The sequence below is a fragment of the Geotrypetes seraphini genome, chromosome 1 (assembly GCF_902459505.1).
Source record: "Geotrypetes seraphini chromosome 1, aGeoSer1.1, whole genome shotgun sequence".
NCBI classification, from domain to species: domain Eukaryota; kingdom Metazoa; phylum Chordata; class Amphibia; order Gymnophiona; family Dermophiidae; genus Geotrypetes; species Geotrypetes seraphini.
In genome coordinates, this window is record NC_047084.1 from 360,773,047 (window position 1) to 360,791,250 (window position 18,204).

An 18,204-nucleotide genomic window follows, 5' to 3' on the forward strand; every position below is an offset into this window, starting at 1 on the left:
TTATGGTTTAACAAAAGTGAAAATATTCTGACAATCAGTATTCCTATTGAACAAAATGAAAATCTGGTTGTGGAGAAATTAGCCTAAGTATTTGGCATAATTTTGAATTCTTCATTATCTTTTGAATTTCAGGTTAATAATCTGTTTAAAATTTTATTTTTTAAAACCTAAAACAATGAGGTCCATCTGCTTTTATTTTCTTTGGTTCTTCTGATGTCTCTTATTTTCTTATTTTGGTGTTCTTGCCAGTAGATAGTAGATTTAAATTCTACTGTCTATTTAAATCCATAAATGGTGACAGCCCAGCCTACTTGAGCAACCGCCTAATCAAAACTACCACAACCAGACACAGGAGAACCCAGACACCAGTCACATACCCTCCAATCAGAGACATCAAACGGAAAAAACTGTACGATGGCCTTCTAGCCACAAAGGCATCAAAACTAGACCACCAACTCTCCAATCTACTAATCGCAACCCCAGACTACAAAACTTTCAGAAAAGAAATAAAAACCTTGCTATTCAAAAAATCCATGAAGACTAAATAACACCGTATGAAACATTTCAATCCTTTGAAGCAACCCGCTCTACTCTGTAACACCTCTGGACATGTCCAGAAATCCTCTTCTGTAAGCTGCCTTGAACAGCAAGGTAATGGTGGAATAAAAATCACTAATGTAATGTAATAGTGAAATGTGCTAGGTTGAACATAAGAATTGCCCCTGCCGGGTCAGACCAGAGGTCCATCAAGCCCGGCAGTCCGCTCACGCGTCAGCCCCTCAGGTCCAAGACCTGATAGTGCTCATACCCTAAAACTGTCATACGCTTTTTGCTTATGACCTGTAGAGTAACCTTCTATCTATACCCTGTAATCCCCTTCGCTTCCAGGAAGTCATCCAGCCCCATTTTGAAACCCAGTATTGTACTCTGTCCTATTACCTCATTTGGAAGCGTGTTCCAGGTGTCCACCACCCTCTGAGTGAAGAAAAACTTCCTTGCATTCGTTTTGAATCTGTCCCCTCTCAGTTTTTCTGAATGACCTCTTGTTTTTGATGTCCCCGCTAGTCTGAAGAATCTGCCCCTATCCACCTTCTCTATGCCTTTTATGATTTTATACGTCTGTATCATGTCTCCTCTCAGTCTCCGCTTTTCCAGGGTAAAGAGCCCCAGTTTGTCTAACCTTTCGGAATATGAAAGGTTCTCCATTCCCTTTATCATCCTAGTCGCTCTCCTCTGGACCCTGTCAAGCACCGCCATGTCTTTCTTAAGGTACGGTGACCAGTATTGGACACAGTATTCCAGATGTGGTCGCACCATTGCTCGATACAATGGCAGGATAACTTCCTTCGTTCTGGTAGTGATCCCTTTTTTGATAATGCCCAGCATTCTGTTTGCTTTCTTTGAGGCCGCTGCACATTGCGCCGCTGGTTTCATTGTTGTATCCACCACTATCCCCAGGTCTTTTTCTAGGGTGCCTTTCCCCAGCACCCTTCCTCCCATCGTATAGCTGTACATGGGGTTCCCTTTCCCCATGTGCAAGACCTTACATTTCTCCACGTTGAAGCTCATCTGCCATCTTTTTGCCCATTCACACAGTTTGTTCAGGTCGCTCTGTAATTCTTTGCATTCCTCAACAGTTTCTACTCTGTTGGAGAGTTTTGTATCGTCCGCGAACTTGATAACTTCACACTTCGTGCCCGTTTCCAGATCGTTAATGAATATATTGAACAGCAGTGGTCCCAGCACAGACCCCTGTGGGACACCACTCGTGACCCCTTTCCAGTCAGAGTAGTGTCCTTTTACTACTACCCTCTGCTTCCTATCCGCCAGCCAATTTTGGATCCATCTGTGGACGTCCCCTTCCACCCCGTGGTTCCACAGTTTCTTCAGCAGGCGCTCATGGGGTACCTTGTCAAAGGCTTTTTGGAAATCCAGATATACTATGTCAATGGGGTTACCTTGGTCCAAATGTTTGCTTATCCCCTCGAAGAAATGCAGTAGATTCGTTTGGCACGATCGTCCTTTGCAGAAACCGTGCTGGCTTGTTCTCATCAGTTTGTTTTTTTCTATATGCTCATTGATACCTTCCCTGATCATTGATTCGACCATCTTCCCTGGAACTGAGGTCAAGCTCACCGTTCTATAGTTCCCCGGGTTGCCTCTCGATCCTTTTTTGAAGATTGGTGTAACATTTGCTATCCTCCAGTCTTCCAGGATTATCCCTGTTCTCAAGGATAGGTTGCATATATGCCTGAGTAACTCCGCTATTTCGTCTCTGAGCTCTTTCAGTATTCTCGGGTGGATCCCATCTGGGTCAGGAGATTTGTCAATTTTTAATCTATCTATCTGCCTGAGAACGTCTTCGAGGCTTACCTCCATGCATGATAATATTCCCTCTTGATTCCCCTTGAAGATTTTTTCCGGTTCTGGTACATTGGATGTGTCTTCTTTTGTAAAGACCGATGCGAAGAACTTGTTTAGTCTATCAGCCACCTCTTTTTCCTCCTTCACCATTCCTTTCCTGTCTCCCTCATCCAGAGATCCCACCTCCTCCCTCGCTGGCTGTTTTCCTTTTACATATCTGAAAAATGGTTTAACATTTCTTGCTTCCTTGGCTAGTCTCTCCTCGTATTCTTTCTTGGCTTTTCTGACCACTCGGTGACATTCTTTCTGATGCTTCCTGTGCTCTTTCCAATTTGCTTCAGTTTTGTCCTTTTTCCACTTCCGAAATGATGTTTTCTTGTCTCCTATCACTGTCTTTACTTCATTGTTTATCCATGCTGGGTCTTTAGTCTGATTCTTATTGCATCCTTTCCTAAATCTGGGTACATATAGGTTTTGTGCCTAGCTTACCGTGTCCTTGAGTAGGGACCAGGCTTGCTCCACAGACCGAGCTTTCTTGGAGCTGTTTCTGAGCTTCTTCTTCACCATTTGTCTCATAGTTCCCTTTCTTGAAGTTAAACGCTGTTCCCTTTGTTCTCTTCCCCTTTGGTAATCCTACTTCCACTTGGAACAGTATCATGTTGTGGTCATTGTTTCCTAGCGGTCCCATTACTTCCACTCCCTTTGCAGGTCCTTTTAGCCCGTTGAGGATCAGATCCAGGATCGCTGCCCCTCTCGTTGGAGTCTGGACAAGTTGTTCCATGAAACAGTCTTGGACGGCTTCCAGGAAATCCGTTTCCTTCGTGCATTTTGAATTTCCAAGATGCCAGTCTATCCCGGGATAGTTGAAATCTCCCATAACTATAGTGTTAGCGTTCTCGCATTCTCTCTTCAGCTCAGCTACCATTTCTGTATCCTCTGCTTCCGATTGCCCAGGTGGACGGTAGTTCAGTCCCATCTTTATCTCGGATCCGTTTTTTCCTGGTATTTTAACCCACAATGACTCCAGTTGACCATTTGCCGCTGCTGTATCCACACTAGTTGAGTGAATGGTTTCCCTTATGTACAGTGCTATTCCTCCTCCTTTCTGATAAGTCCTATCTTTTCGGTAGAGTTTATACCCTGGCAGTACTATGTCCCATTTGTTTTCCTCGTTCCACCATGTTTCCGTGATCCCTATGATGTCTAGGTTCTCATTTTTGGCCATGACTTCCAATTCCCCCATTTTGTTCCTTAGACTCCTTGCATTAGTATACATGCAGTTCAATTCCTGGCATTTAGTCTTCCTTGCTGTTTTCCCATGTGCTTCAGTCTTCTGTCTGTCCTCTTCCTGGCCAGCCAACTCCTGAATATTTTCTCCTTTGTCCTCCCTTTGTGGTATGTTTCTATTGCCTTGCCCATGTGGTGTGTTCGTATTTTCTTTTTCCTGTGCCTTCCCATCTTCCCGTTCCTTTTTGACTTTCCCTTGTAGTATGTTTATCATGTCCTCCTCTCTCTACTTCTGTCTCCCTTGTTTTTTCATAACCTGATGCTGTCCACATGTGTCTGCCCAGCATTTTTCCCCCTCAGTACCTTCACTGGGTACTGTCTCCTGAACCGTCGATATCAGGTCGACTGTCGGCTTTCCCCTTCTGCTTAGTTTAAAGCTTGCTCTATCGCTCTTCCGATGTTATTTGCTAGTTGTCTAGTTCCCGCTGTGCTCAGGTGTAGACCATCCTTTTTGTAGAGCTTGTTCTTTCCCCAGAACGCTGTCCAGTTCCTCACGAAGAGAAATCCCTCTTCCTCGCACCATCTCCTCATCCAAGCATTTATTGATTGTAGTTCCGTCTGCCTCTTCGTTTCTGCCCTCGGTACTGGCAGGATCTCTGAGAAGGCTATCCTCTGGGTCCTCATCTTCAGTTTCCTTCCTAGGATCTTGAACTGTTCGGTCAGTGCATTCTTGCTGTAGTCTTTCCTGGTGACGTCGTTCGTCCCGACATGGACTATCACTGCTGTCTCTTCCGTCTCTGCTCCCTCCAGGATTCTTTCAATTCTGTCAATGACATCCTTCGTTCTTGCTCCTGGGAGACAGGTCACTAGCCGATCCTCTCTCCCTCCTGCTAAGTGACTGTCTACTTGCCTTAGGATTGAGTCTCCCACCAGGATTGCAGATTTCCCCTTTTTCAGCCTCCGTTGTGGTCGCAGGTCTGTGTCCCTGGTGTTCTTCATTTCTTCTCGCTCTAGGCACTGAGCGTGTTCCTCCTCTTCCTGCAGCAAAATTCCCCCGTGGGTATCTTCTAACTTGGTGTCAGTTGCTTCTTGTCTTCTGTTCCGTATGTCCTCCTCGCTACTGCACTTCTCGTAGTCCTGCTCTTCCACTCTCCTGTAGGCATCTTCAATGAACTTCTCGAGCTCCCTGACCTGTTCCTCGATGCGCCCCTCTCGTGTGTGATCTTCATCTGTCTGGAAGGGGTCTTCTAAGGTGTAGAGTCCCTCCAGTTCCTGGATCCTCAACTTCAGGTGGCTGACTTCACTCTTCAAGCTCTTCAGTTCCTGACAACGCCCGCACACGTATGACTGCAACCCGGATGGGAGGTAGTCATACATGTGGCAGTCCGTGCAGTACACTGGGAAGCTCATCCTCTGTGTTCCATCAGCATCCATTCTTGTCTGCCCTTTAGGAGTCCTAGTTCTAGTAAGTTCACTCCTGCGCCTGGCTCTTCCTTACCTTGCCTTTTTCTGTTGCATATTATAAAGTCTAATTGGTGACCTTTATTGTGGGTCTCTTGGAAGGATAGGATCTCTAGATCTATGTGTTCCAGGAAAGAGAGATACTCTAAAGCAGGGGTGTCCAACCTTTTGGCTTCCCTGGGCTGCATTGGACGAAAAAAAAATTTCTGTGGCCGCACAAACACTTAACACTAGCTGATGAGCAAAAAAAAAGGTTGAGTAGGTCCAAATTTGCAATCACTAATTATAGAAGATATACATATCTAATAATAAACCTTCATTAAAGGGACACTGTGGAGAGGAACCCAAAAAAACAGTACCATATTTTTCGCTCCATAGGACACACTTTTTTCCCCAAAAAAAGTGGGTAGAAAAAAGGGTGTGTCCTATGGAGCGAATACAACCTCTGCCCCTCTCCCCCGCGGCCATTACCTTATTTTGACTGCCGCCGTTGCTCCTGGGCTCTGCTCCTGTCGCTGCTCCTGCACACATAAGTAGAGGAAAGGCCAGGCGGGTGCAGCGATTGCACGCCACCGGCTCAGAAGCCTTATCCCCGACATCAATTCTGACGGGGGCGGCAGAGGAAAACGCCGCATCGCCCTTGAGTGGGGCTGCACGAAATACCTCACGGGTCCGCGGGGTTGGACACCCCTGTTCTAAAGTGTCTTTTTCTTCAGTTATCTAAGTATACGTTCAGGTCTCTTGCAATTAGAATATCATTGTCTTGCAGCATTAAATTGGGACAAGTATCAATTAATTCATTTTTTCCCATTTGGCCAGTGAATGCATTTCTTTCACTTATGCCCAGACTGGGCTGGCTCTTGTTATAGCCAGTTTGGTCAGACAGCCTGCAGAATTAATTTTTTTATTTTGTTCCAGGCCGTTTTTTATTTTGTTTCATATTTTATGGCCTTGCCTATTTCAAGTTGTTATTGACCGTTGTTTATTTTTGGTGAACCTAAAAGCTAGGTATTCCAACATGTGAGAACATCATGACCCACTTCTCTGAGAAAGTGAAGTAAATTACCTGTAGCAGGTGTTTTCTTAGAACAGAAGGACATATATTCTCCCTTACCCTTCCATCTTCCTTAGGTGTTGAGTTTTTTAAAGACAATTGCTGATCCCAGAGGACAGTCAGATGGGGAGGTTCCTATGCATATGCGATACTACTACTACTTATCACTTTTATAGCGCTGAAAAGCGTACACAGTGCTGTACATTTTGATATTTAATAGACAGTCCCTTCTCAGAGGAGCTTACAATCTAACTTGGACAGACAGACATGACATAAATCTTTTCTTAAGACATTCCTTTTTAAAGATGCCTTTCAAGTGTAAATGTCCTTTTAAGGATTTTTATAAAAAAAAAAAAAAATAAAGCACAAAACTTTTATATCCTTTACGAATCCACTTCTATTGGACTTACTTGTTTTTAACCCCACCCTTTTGTTTATACCTTTAATATCTTAATTTTCTTTCATCATTGTAGTTCTCCCCTTCTTTTCCACTCATACCCATTTGTCCAGTCGTGTATGTCATTGTTTTTATCTAATCGTGTATGTTTATTTAGTTAAAGTTATGTTAAATTATATTATCTTTCTGCCCTATTTTAAAATGTATAACCACCTTGAAATAAATGATAAGGTGGTATATCAAAATTTTATCAAACTTGAAACTTGATATAGGGTAGGGATGCAGAACCTATGGTAAGAGGAGTTAGGTGTTGAAAGCACTCTCGAAGAGGTGGGCATTTAATTGGGCCTTGAACACTGCCAGAGACGGAGCCCACTGTAGGGATTTGTGCAGCTGGTTCCAATCATATGGCGCAGCAAGGCAGAAGGGACAAGAGTCTGGAGTTGGCAGTTGAAGAGAAAGGCGCAGATAGGAGGGACTTATCGGCTGAGCGGCGCTCACGGGAGGGAATATAAGGAAGATAAATGAAGAGAGATAGCAAGGGGCAACTGAGTGAGTGCATTTGTAGGTCAGTAAGAAGAGTTTGAATTGAATTCGGAAATGGATGGGAAGCCAATTAAGTGACTTTAGGAGAGGAGTAACGTGAATACAGTGGCTCTCCCAGAATATGAGTCATGCAGTCGAATTCTGGACGGTTTGGAGGGGAGCGAGATGGTTAAGTGGAAGGCCTGAGAGTAGTGAGTTGCAGTAATCTAAGCGTGATGAGATGAGGACATGGATAAGTGTTTTGGTAGCATGCTCAGAGAGTAAGGGTCAGATTTTGGTAATATAGAGGAAGAAACGACAGGATTTAGCGATATGTTGTATCTGGGTGGTGATGGAGATCGAGGAGTCAAAGTTGACCCTGAGATTATGAGCAGACAAAACAGGAAGGATAAGAGTGTTATTTACAGAAACTGAGAAAGAAGGAAGTGGAGAAATGGGCTTAGGCAGGAAGATGAGCAACTCTGTTTTAGCCATATTTAATTTTAGATGGCAGTGAGACATCCAGGTATGTTGGATAGGCAGACTGAGACTCTGGTCTGGGTTTCAGTAGAGATATTTTGGCAGCAGAGAGGTAGATTTGGAAGTCGTCAGCATATAGGTGATACTGGAAGCTGTGGGAGGAGATCAGCACTCCAAGTAAGCAAGAGTAGATTGAGAAAAGGATTAGTCCCAGGACAGAGCTTTGAGGTACATAAATCGATAGTGGGAAGGCTGTGGAGAACCACCATTGCATACACTGAAGATGGGATGGTAGAGAGAGGAAGAATACCTGGAGAGGACAGAACTCTGGAATCCCAACCAGGACATACATGGCTGCCAAAGGCTTTCGTTCCTTTTAGAATGCTGGATATCGTATGTGGCTCTTTCGAGAAACTTCACCCACATGTGAGAATATGTCCTGCTATCCTCGAGGAACACCACCTACAAGTGAGCAACCTCTCTTTACCTCATGCTGCAGCCTGCGCTGGCATTTTGCATTTTGAACTTGGAGAAAATGATGTTCTTTATGTATAGTAGGGATTTTCCATAGACAGTAGGGTGAATGAGAGACAACCCCACCCACTAACTGACAAATGGTTGTGCACATATGTAAACTTTTAAACAAATTCTGAGCTTCGAGAGCTATTTCATCTCAATGCTGTTGACTAATGTGTTATCTGCTTTTGGAGATAACTACCCCTTTCTTTTTTGTCAAGCTAGTAATTTTATAAAACTTTTGTGTGGAACTCTATAAACTGTGCAGCTACTATCCTTCGTTTATTATGCACAGAGGAAAAAGAGTAAAAGACTTCAGGGGCAATGATTAGAAACAAAAGAAATGTGTAAACCTCCATTAGCAATGTAATGGAGGGTGTTACTGTAGTTTCTTTCGGGATGATAATATTTATATGTGTTGATGTATATGAAGATTTGTAATCAAAACTGTCCAAGATTTTCATTGATGCAAAGGGTTTTTTTTTGGCCATTGGCCATTTTTTTAATTGGAAAAATAATTTTTAATCTTATTTTTATTCCAGATTCTGACAGTGAAGACCTAGAGACTAAAAGAAAGCAGTTATCAAAAAAAATTGGTGAGTTTTGCATGTTTTCTTAAATTGAGAAGTGGGAAAAAAGGTTCTATATGTGTTTATGGGGGAGCAGGGTTTTGGGCACTATTTAAAACCTATGTTACATGCTTTTAATATCTTCAGAATTTTAATTCTCAGAGCTGATATTTTCTGAGCATGAAAACAGAGCATGATGACAGATAAAAAAACCTTTCTATTTAAGCATCCCTTATGTCTATCCCTTGCAATTTTGAATTCATGCACAGTTAAAAAAATGCATGTGATAGACACAAAGGATGCTTAAGTAGTAAAAAGATAGAAATGCAACATGGCTACTGAGGTGTTACTTTGGGCAAGAATAGTAGGATCTGAGGCTGATGCCGGACAGACTTGAATGGTTTCTCCTGTAAATAGTTGAGATTCAAAGACGAGTGGCCAAATCTAGCACGGGGAAAGGAGGGCATAAACCCATGCATCTGATAACTATCGGGTAAAAATAAATTTCATTTTCAAGGATCTCTATGAATAAAAATTCCATTCATGATGGGGAGACTTGTAGTGGGGGTTCACTTCTATCCACTATAATAGCGTTAGTCCTCGTAAAGCACTTCTGTTGGCACAGTGCAGACACTGTTTCTTAAAGCACTGGTAAGCGCCTGCATTTTGCCTTTTAAAATGCTTTATTTTTTAAAATCCAGTGAAGCAGCTTGTATGGCTGATTCATTCAATGATCACACTGATATCCAAATCTTTATTAAATTTTCATATCTTACAAAAAGTGCAACATAACATACATGTTATGACCATAAACAATTAAGCACTTATAAACATTCAGAGTCAGTTCATCAATACCCAGAAATACCCCCCTTCATTCCCAACCATCAAAGAAAAGAACAAGGAATCATATAAAGATATACCCACCCTCCCACCCCTGGATGTGCAAGTACTATATCAGCAAAAATAAAACTATAACAATTCTACAAAAGACACCATTGGACCCCACACTAATTTGAATATTTTTGTGTTCCCTGACAAATCAGCATTCATTTTTTCATATTTATACACTAAACATAGATTTGCCCACCAGAAAGTAAAATTAAGACGGTCCCAATTTTTCCAATTGCATGTGATCAACTGCATAGCCGTTCTTCTCATAATTAAGAAGAGTCGGCCTTTATATCTATCCAGCGGGGGCTTAACATGGAGCACAGTTCCACAAACCACTGCCTCATACGTCATAGGGATCACAGACTTCAAAATATTATTAATATGTCCCCAAATCGACTTCCAATAACTCAGTATCATAGGACAATATAACAGTAAATGATCCAGTGTTTCTATATCTAGATGATAGTGCCAGCATCTATTAGACTTAGAACTATCCAACTTATTCATCCTAACAGAGGTTCAAAAAGATCGATGTATCTATAGTAATTACTTCATGTATGTGATTGTATTAAACATTTCACATATTCATATGTTATTACTTTAGATCATTGGAAGTAATGCAGTAATCCTTCATAATCTTTTTATAGAAGAACTGCTTAACTTTGGGTTTTTTTTTACTTTGTTATTTACTTAATTTATCTGTTTAACTTGGATAATAAAAACTACTTTGCTTTAAGCACTTATCTATCTTTATCTGGAACTCTGTTGGCTGGGGACTCCTGCCGACATGTTTCGCCTCTTCGGCTGTATCAAGGCTGTCTCTTATGCATAAGAGAATATCGTTACTTTTCTTCCCTATCAGGCTATAGCTAAACTTCTTATACAAAGATGGGATATTGTTACTACATTCCCCCGACAAGAATCACCAATAATGTTATGGTTATCTTTAAAAACTTATTATTCAGAATTGTTTCGCTTACCATTTAATACCGCAATCCACCATCCAGTCAGTGTTGTTCTTTTTTTTAATGAAATTTTATTAAATTTACAAAAGGAATCTTAACCAATAAGAAATAAACAACAGTAATAAGAACAAGCGGCTGCATTCTTAGTTGATACATAGCTCAAATTATGATAGAAATTAATATCTAAGTAAATTATATAGAATATGAAGTAAGTTCACAAATGTTATAAAAGGGGTAGCATTGTCTAATGGGCTGATCTTGATTGGGAACAATATGTATCTAGAGTACTCCAACCTCTAAGAAATGACAATATGTGATTGTACTTTAACACAATGATTTCTTCATATTTTCTATAAGCACATAAATAATGTATTCCACCATTCATGGTAGGAAACTCTTAAGTTGTTTTTCCAATATGTGACAATAATATGCAAAGCTAAAACAATCATAAAATCAATTAATCTAGAGTAGGCTGGCTTTAAATCAAGATTGAGGTCAGACGATCAAAGTATAAGTATTCTATAAGTTAAAGGACTAGTTATAATAAACAAATTAGAAAAGGTATCCCAAATTTGACGCCAATATTGTGATAAGTTGTTACAAGAAAAGATCATATGCCACTGCAAATATAACCATAATTAGTATGAAATTCTCCAACAATCAAAGATGCACCCACCTGCTAAGAAAAGCTATTTTACCTCCATGTTATATCTACACTGAAAACGCGGCAACTTAATCCACCCTATGCCCACAAAGTCTGTATTTTCAAGTCTGTATGTAAATGCTGAAATCTAAACTCCCTTTGTCTATAATGTAAATGCTGTAAAGTCTGTATTTCTTACTAAAGTTTCTCCTACCCATACTATGAATGTACTCTTGTAACCTGTTCTGGGTTCCTTTTGGGAGGACGGGCTAAATAAATGACTGACTAAATAAATTAAATAAATAAATACAGTGGAACCTTGGTTTACGAGCATAATTCGTTCCATTCATGTCCTGTTCAGCCGAAGGTGGATTCGCTGGTAGCACAGGTCACCAAACAGACTTCCCTGCCCAGTGATGTTGAAGGATACTTAGGACTGCAGGATAGACATGGTACTCAAGAGACAATTTGAATCTTTAACCTTAGGAATTAAATCAACAGCCGTAGCTTCCTTTGTGGCACGTGCTTGCCACACTCGTCTAGCTCAGGACCTGGCCTCGGAGGCAGACAAAAACCCTTGAATGATCCTTTCTGTGGTGAATTATGTAGCAGATGCTCTGTATGACATCTTAAGAGTCATGAGCAACATATCAGCCTATTCTATCTCCGCCTGATGAAAGCTTTGGATCAGACATTGGGCATGAGACTCAGCTTCTAAGGTCACCCTCAGCTGGCTATAATTTGAAAAGTGTTATGGACCATCACCCTAAGGCCTGCCGGACAGCAGACCCTGTGCAGTTCAGGGTGTGAGAATTTTTGAGGCTCTCAAAGATTCTGTTCTTAAGTGGGAGGCCAAGTGACATAGAAATCCTTTCAGGGGTCATGCCAGAGGTTCAGTGGGGGCAGAAGGCAGCTCTCGCCTCTCCCCAGCCTCCAAGAGAGTGCAATGACACCAGGCCAGCGGCTGTACCCTCAGATAGGGGGCAGACTGTTAGCTTATAGGATGGTCTGGGCACAGTTCATTGGGTCCTGGAGGTTGTTCATTACAAGATTGAGTTCTGTACCCTATTTCCAGATCTCTTTGTAGATTCCTTATCCGGATGGAGAGAGCCCTTAGAGTCTGGACAATGGTGCTTAGGCTCCTGGATGTCTGCACCATATAGCTAGTTTTGGACGAAGACTCAGATACTCCATATACTTCACAGTGCCAAAGAAAATCTCAGATGACTGGAGGCCAATTCTGGACTTCAAGTTGGTCAATGCTACGTTGAAAGTACTGCACTTTTACATAGAGACCCTTTGTTCAGTCATTATTGCGTTATCACCTGGGGAATTTCTTGCCTCCCTCAATGTGACAGAAGCCTGTCTCCAGATTCTCATTTTTTCAGCTCACAAGAGATAATTTGCGGTTTCATGTACAGGAGCAGCATTTCCAATTCTCCATTCTCCCCTTTAACCTTGCCCCACTGTGCCTCACACCTTCAACCAGGTGATGGTGTTGGTAGCGTACCTGTGCAAGGCAGAGATCCAATTACACACATATTAGGATAATGGCTGATCAGGACTCCATCCACGGAAGAGGGTGAACTGGCAGTCTCAAGAGTGGTCCAACTCTTGCAGGACTTGGAATGGATAGTCTACTTCAAGAAAATTAGAGCCGACCCAACACTTGGAATACCTGGGAGTTCTGTTCGATACAGCTGTATTAAGTAGTATGAAAGGAAGTGGGAACGGACAATGAAAACTCCACTGAAGATCACTGATGTAAAACCAACTTGTTTATTTCATAAAAGGACACAAGCAGAAGTTGTGGACCCGACACAGCACTGTGTTTCAGCGTCTGAGGAACGCCTGCATCAGGGGTCACTTGGTCCAAATAACATGCCAGAGTAACCAAAATTAGATTTTTCTTCCAGAGCCATGCAGCCAGAAACAGAAATCGGACCTGCTATTGAGTCCGGTACTAACAGTGTGGCAGCATTTGCTAGTCCTGGGGTCGATGGCATCAGCCATAGAGGTAGTCCCTTGGGCCAGGACACATGAGACCCCTTCAAGACACTCTCCCATCCAAATGGTTTCCTCAAACAGACTCACTTTAGTAACTGCTTCCATGGACATCGGATGCGAGGAGCATTTTGTGATGGTGGTTGCAGACAGCTTACCTCTCAAAGGGCATGCAATTCTGTATACCCTCCTGGGAGATATTGATAACTGATGTCAACCTTTATGGACACCCAACTCAGGAAAAGTGGTCCATAAATTGCCTGGAACTCAGAGCCATTTATTTTGTAATTGCAGGCCCTGGAGAAGTCTCTGTAAGGCAAGGCAGTCAGGGTATTCAAATTTCAAGTTTAATAAAAATTTGATATACTGCCTATCAATCTTCTAAGCGGTTTGTGCATAATAAAAACAAATGGGAAACGAACATACCGTATTTTCACGTAGATAACGCGCACCTGTGTAAAACGCGCACACGGGTATAGCGCGCGGAAAACACAAATTTATGTAAAGAAATTTTTATATACCGCGCTCACGGGTATACCGCGCATGCCGCCCTGACTCTCCTCTGGCTGCCCTGACTCTCCTCTGGCTGCCCCGACTCTCCTCTGCCCCGACTCTCCGTTCACCTGCCCCGACTTTCCGTTCGCTGCCCCGACTCTCCTCTGGCTGCCCTGACTTTCCGTTCGCTGCCCCGACTCTCCTCTGGCTGCCCCGATTCTCCTCTAGCTGCCCTGACTTTCCGTTCGCTGCCCCGACTCTCCATTCGCTGCCCCGACTCTCCTCTGGTTGCCCCGACTCTCCGTTCACCCGCCCCGACTTTCCGTTCACTGCCCCGACTCTCCTCTGGCTGCCCCGACTCTCCGTTCGCTGCCCCGACTCTCCGTTCGCTGCCCTGACTCTCTGTTCGCTGCCCCGACTCTCCGTTCGCTGCCCCGACTCTCCTCTGGTTGCCCCGATTTTCCGTTCGCTGCCCCGACTCTCCTTTCGACCGCCCTGCCCTGCTCCCAGCTCTGTAAGCATGCGCAATGGTCTGAGCATGCTTGCCGCTTAGTTTTCTGCGCCGGGTTGTGGGGGCGCGCTTTTGACCTGTCACCAAGGCGGTTTTTCTGGCGGTGTGCTTTTCACCACGTGGCTATGGCCCCCCTCTATCTGGCCTTGTAATTTGCCCAGTGAATACTATTTTGACTATACAACAGCATCTCAGCCTTTGGGTAAGCCTATAAAAGATTAATGCTGCATGTAGAGTCCACATTTTAATTTGATCTCTTCAGATTGATATTCTGCATTTATCAATTAAATTTAAATTTACCGCCATAATGGCAGGAATGAGACGAAAGTCATATACAGCGGACTTTAAGCTTCAAGTTGCTGCGAAAGCTGAGGAAATAGGCAACCGGGCTGCAGCGAGAGAGTTCGATGTTGGAGAAACATCGGTGCGTGAATGGAGAAAAGATAAGAAGGAACTGGAGAAATGCAATCCGCGAAAACGGGCACATCGTGGGGCCAAACCAAAATGGCCTCAGCTGGAGGATGACTTGAAGCAGTGGATTCTGGCGAGAAGGGAGCAAAATCAATCAGTCTCTACTGTTGCGATTCAGATGAAGGCAAAAAAAAAAATATTACAATAAAAAAATATCTATGACTAAGAATTCTTCTTTACTTTTCAAAATATTAAAACAATTAACTACCTTTAAACATAAACCGGATATTCCTGTCAATGATTCCCTCACAGCTAACATATCCAACAAAACTCCTGCTATTTCTGATGAAGACCAAATTAATTTTCAAGCTACATGCTCCAAGTTTATCATTCCTACCCTATCTGAACTAAAACAGTTGTTTCAATCAATAAAACTTAAAGGTTCGAAAAATGAAGCATTCCCTCCTTTTCTACTTAAACGATACTTCTCAATTTTCGGTCCAATTATTCTACAAATTATCCACAAAAGCTTGTCTACATCATCAATTCCAGAAGACTGGAAACATTCTGTTCTTCTACCAATTATCAAGGATTCTAAAACCAGTCCTTTTGAATGTTCTAACTATCGTCCAATTGCGAGTCTTCCATTCCTAGCAAAACTAACTGAAAAGGTAGTATTTCAACAGTTATCAGACTTTGTAGATAAAACTCATGTCTTGCATCCCAATCAAGCAGGATTTCGCAAGAATCACTCAACTGAACACTCTTTATTAGGTCTTGTTACTACCATTCATTACTTTCTGGACCAACACAAATCTGTCATTCTCATTTCCTTAGACTTAGCGGCAGCCTTTGACACTATTGATCACCATTTACTACTTCACCGCCTTTCTTCCATTGGCATCAAAGACCAAGTTTTAGATTGGTTTAAGTCATATTTTACCAATAGATCTTCTTCTGTACACTTTAACAATTCTACTTCAAAGCCTTATCAAACAAATTATGGTGTACCTCAAGGGTCCATATTGTCACCGTTACTTTTCAATATTTATCTGGCCCCTCTCTTAACTCTTTGTCAATCTATAGGATTTACAGTGTATGCCTACGCGGATGATTTCCAACTTTTACACCCTATTGATTCTTCAAGCTCCCAGGATATACTCGAAATCAACCGTAAGTTGGCCAAAGTTCATGATTGGTTGAACAATAATCAACTTTCTTTAAGTATTAATAAATCTACATCTATGCTTTTTTCAGGGAGAGAAGGTGTAAAACTAATCAACCCAATCTTAATAGATAACAAACCTCTATATCTTACTACCAACACAAAAATCTTAGGCGTCATTTTAGACAATAATCTTTCTTTCAGATTACACATCAGTGCTTTGGTAAAAAATTGTTTCTATAAATTAAGAATGATCCGCTCATTGGTTCCCCTTCTAGATTCATTTTCACTCAATACCTTAATACATTCTCTAGTGATCTCAAAGCTAGACTACTGCAATTCATTGTTAAAAGGGGCATATCTTAAGGATATAAGGCGCCTCCAAATCATACAAAACACTGCAATAAAGGTAATCACAGGTTCAAAAAAATTCGATCATGTTACACCACTGCTTCAAAATGCTCACTGGCTACCAATTTCATATAGAATCACCTATAAAATAGCACTATTAGTCTTTAAGACATTAAGAAACAATACACCTGCATTTATAGACAGGCTTCTGATCCCCTACAGCCCTTCCAGAGTTCTTAGATCTTCCTCACAAGCGTCCCTTTATGTTCCCTCTTTGAAAGTCATAGGTACTCGCCGTGACCTTGTTTTTTCGGTTACAGCCCCTACCATTTGGAACTCCCTTCCTCTTTATTTAAGACTTGAACAAGATTTGAATAAATTCAAAAACAGTTTAAAGTGTTTTCTTTTTAAAGAAGCCTTTAACTAAAAGTTTATTTTTCGGTTCATTCCTAATTTTATCGTTTTGTATTAAACTCTGAGTATATACCCCTTTTTTTTTTTTTTTTTCTCTTTGATTTTCAAGATTGTAAATCCTTTTCTCTTAGATTTTCAAGATTGTAAATCCTTTTCTCACATTATCCTTATGTTTTAACCCAACCTGATTAACTCATCTTGTTTTTTTTATTTTTTTGTTGTATTTTTTCTTTTCCCTCCTTTCCTACTGTTCCATGTGTTTGTTACCCCAGTTCGTTTTTTAATTTTTTAATTAATAATTTTTATTTACGATGTATTTGTAATTTTAATATATCCAATTTTATTTCTTTGTAAAACGCTTTGTATTCTGAAAAGCGTTCAATCAAATATTTTAATAAACTTGAAACTTGAAAACTTGAAAACTACTTGCCAATGGAAGAGGAATACCCGACTTCAAAGCTGGCTTCACATGGATCTCAAAATTTATGAAAAGGAACGGACTATCAGTTAGAATGAGAACAACTGTTGGCCAGCGACTTCCAGATGACTGGCAGCAAAAATTGATTGATTTCCGTGACTTTGTCGCCAAAGAAATATCTGAACTTGGCATCACTGCAAAGGACGTCATCAACATGGATGAAATTCCAATGGCATTCGACATTCCAGCGACAAGAACCATAGCCCCCACAGGTACTAAATCTGTTGCCATCACCACAACTGGGCATGAAAGAACGTGCTTTACAGTCGTTCTTGGTTGCTCAGCTAGCGGGGTTAAGTTAAAGCCCATGCTCATTTTTAAAAGGGTCACTATGCCCCGTGAAAAGCTGCCCACCAGTGTGGTTGTGCACTGCAACAAGAAGGGATGGATGGACTGCGACGTAATGAGATTGTGGGTAGATAAATGCTTTAGGGCAAGACAGGGTGGATTCTTTGCAAAAAAATCCTTGTTAATTTTTGATGCCATGGCTGCCCACAAAGAAAAAAATGTTCAGGCCTACATTAATTCTACTCGTGCCCACATCGCTGTGATACCTGGAGGCCTGACGTGTAAGCTGCAACCACTTGACGTCGCAGTGAATCATCCATTCAAGACTTTTATTAGAAAGGAGTGGGAGGAGTGGATGCAGAGCGGCATGCACGAGTACACACCCGCGGGGCGGCTGAAGCGGGCAACTTTCACAGAAGTCTGCAAGTGGGTGGCTTCAGCATGGGACAAAATAACACCAGATACCATTCGAAACGGATTTAGAAAAGCGGGCATTGTTTATGAAACCAATGACACTAGGGGTACTACCAGTGTAGCGGAAGGAGGCAACAACATGGATATCAGCGATGATGATGACGATATTACTTCGGAAATAAACGAGGATCGTCTGCAGGCCGTGCTCACTTTATTTAATGACGATGATGACAATTCGGATTTTGATGGATTCAAGGATTCAGATGACTGTGATGATGATGACTGAATAAACCTGTAAACTTTGTTTATTTACAACTTTACCGTAATTACGGTAACTGTATTTAGATTATTTTGTCCTCGATACTTCGTTTGATCTACTGGTTAATGTTATAGTTTATAAGAATGAACATGTAATTTCTGTTCTTGTTGCTGAATTCATACTCACTAACTCTAGATTAAAAGTTATACGGTTGTTTATAAGAATGAACAGTTTTTTTCTTTTCACGTGTTTGGTTGGAGGGTGTGAATGGTGCGTGAGTTCTCCTATGTCTGGTTGAGGTGGATTGAATTACCGGTATTTA

General features: G+C 41.7%; 1 protein-coding gene across 2 annotated transcripts in view; it reads left to right on the plus strand.

Annotated features, from left to right (window-relative positions):
* Positions 1-18,204, plus strand: part of CENPC (centromere protein C) — a 219,715-nt gene that overhangs the window by 143,776 nt on the left and 57,735 nt on the right. For both annotated transcript variants that reach the window (XM_033914837.1, XM_033914846.1), the window contains one exon: positions 8,567-8,620. In XM_033914837.1, coding sequence (XP_033770728.1) covers positions 8,567-8,620 — 54 coding nt within the window. The remainder of the gene's footprint in view (positions 1-8,566; positions 8,621-18,204) is intronic.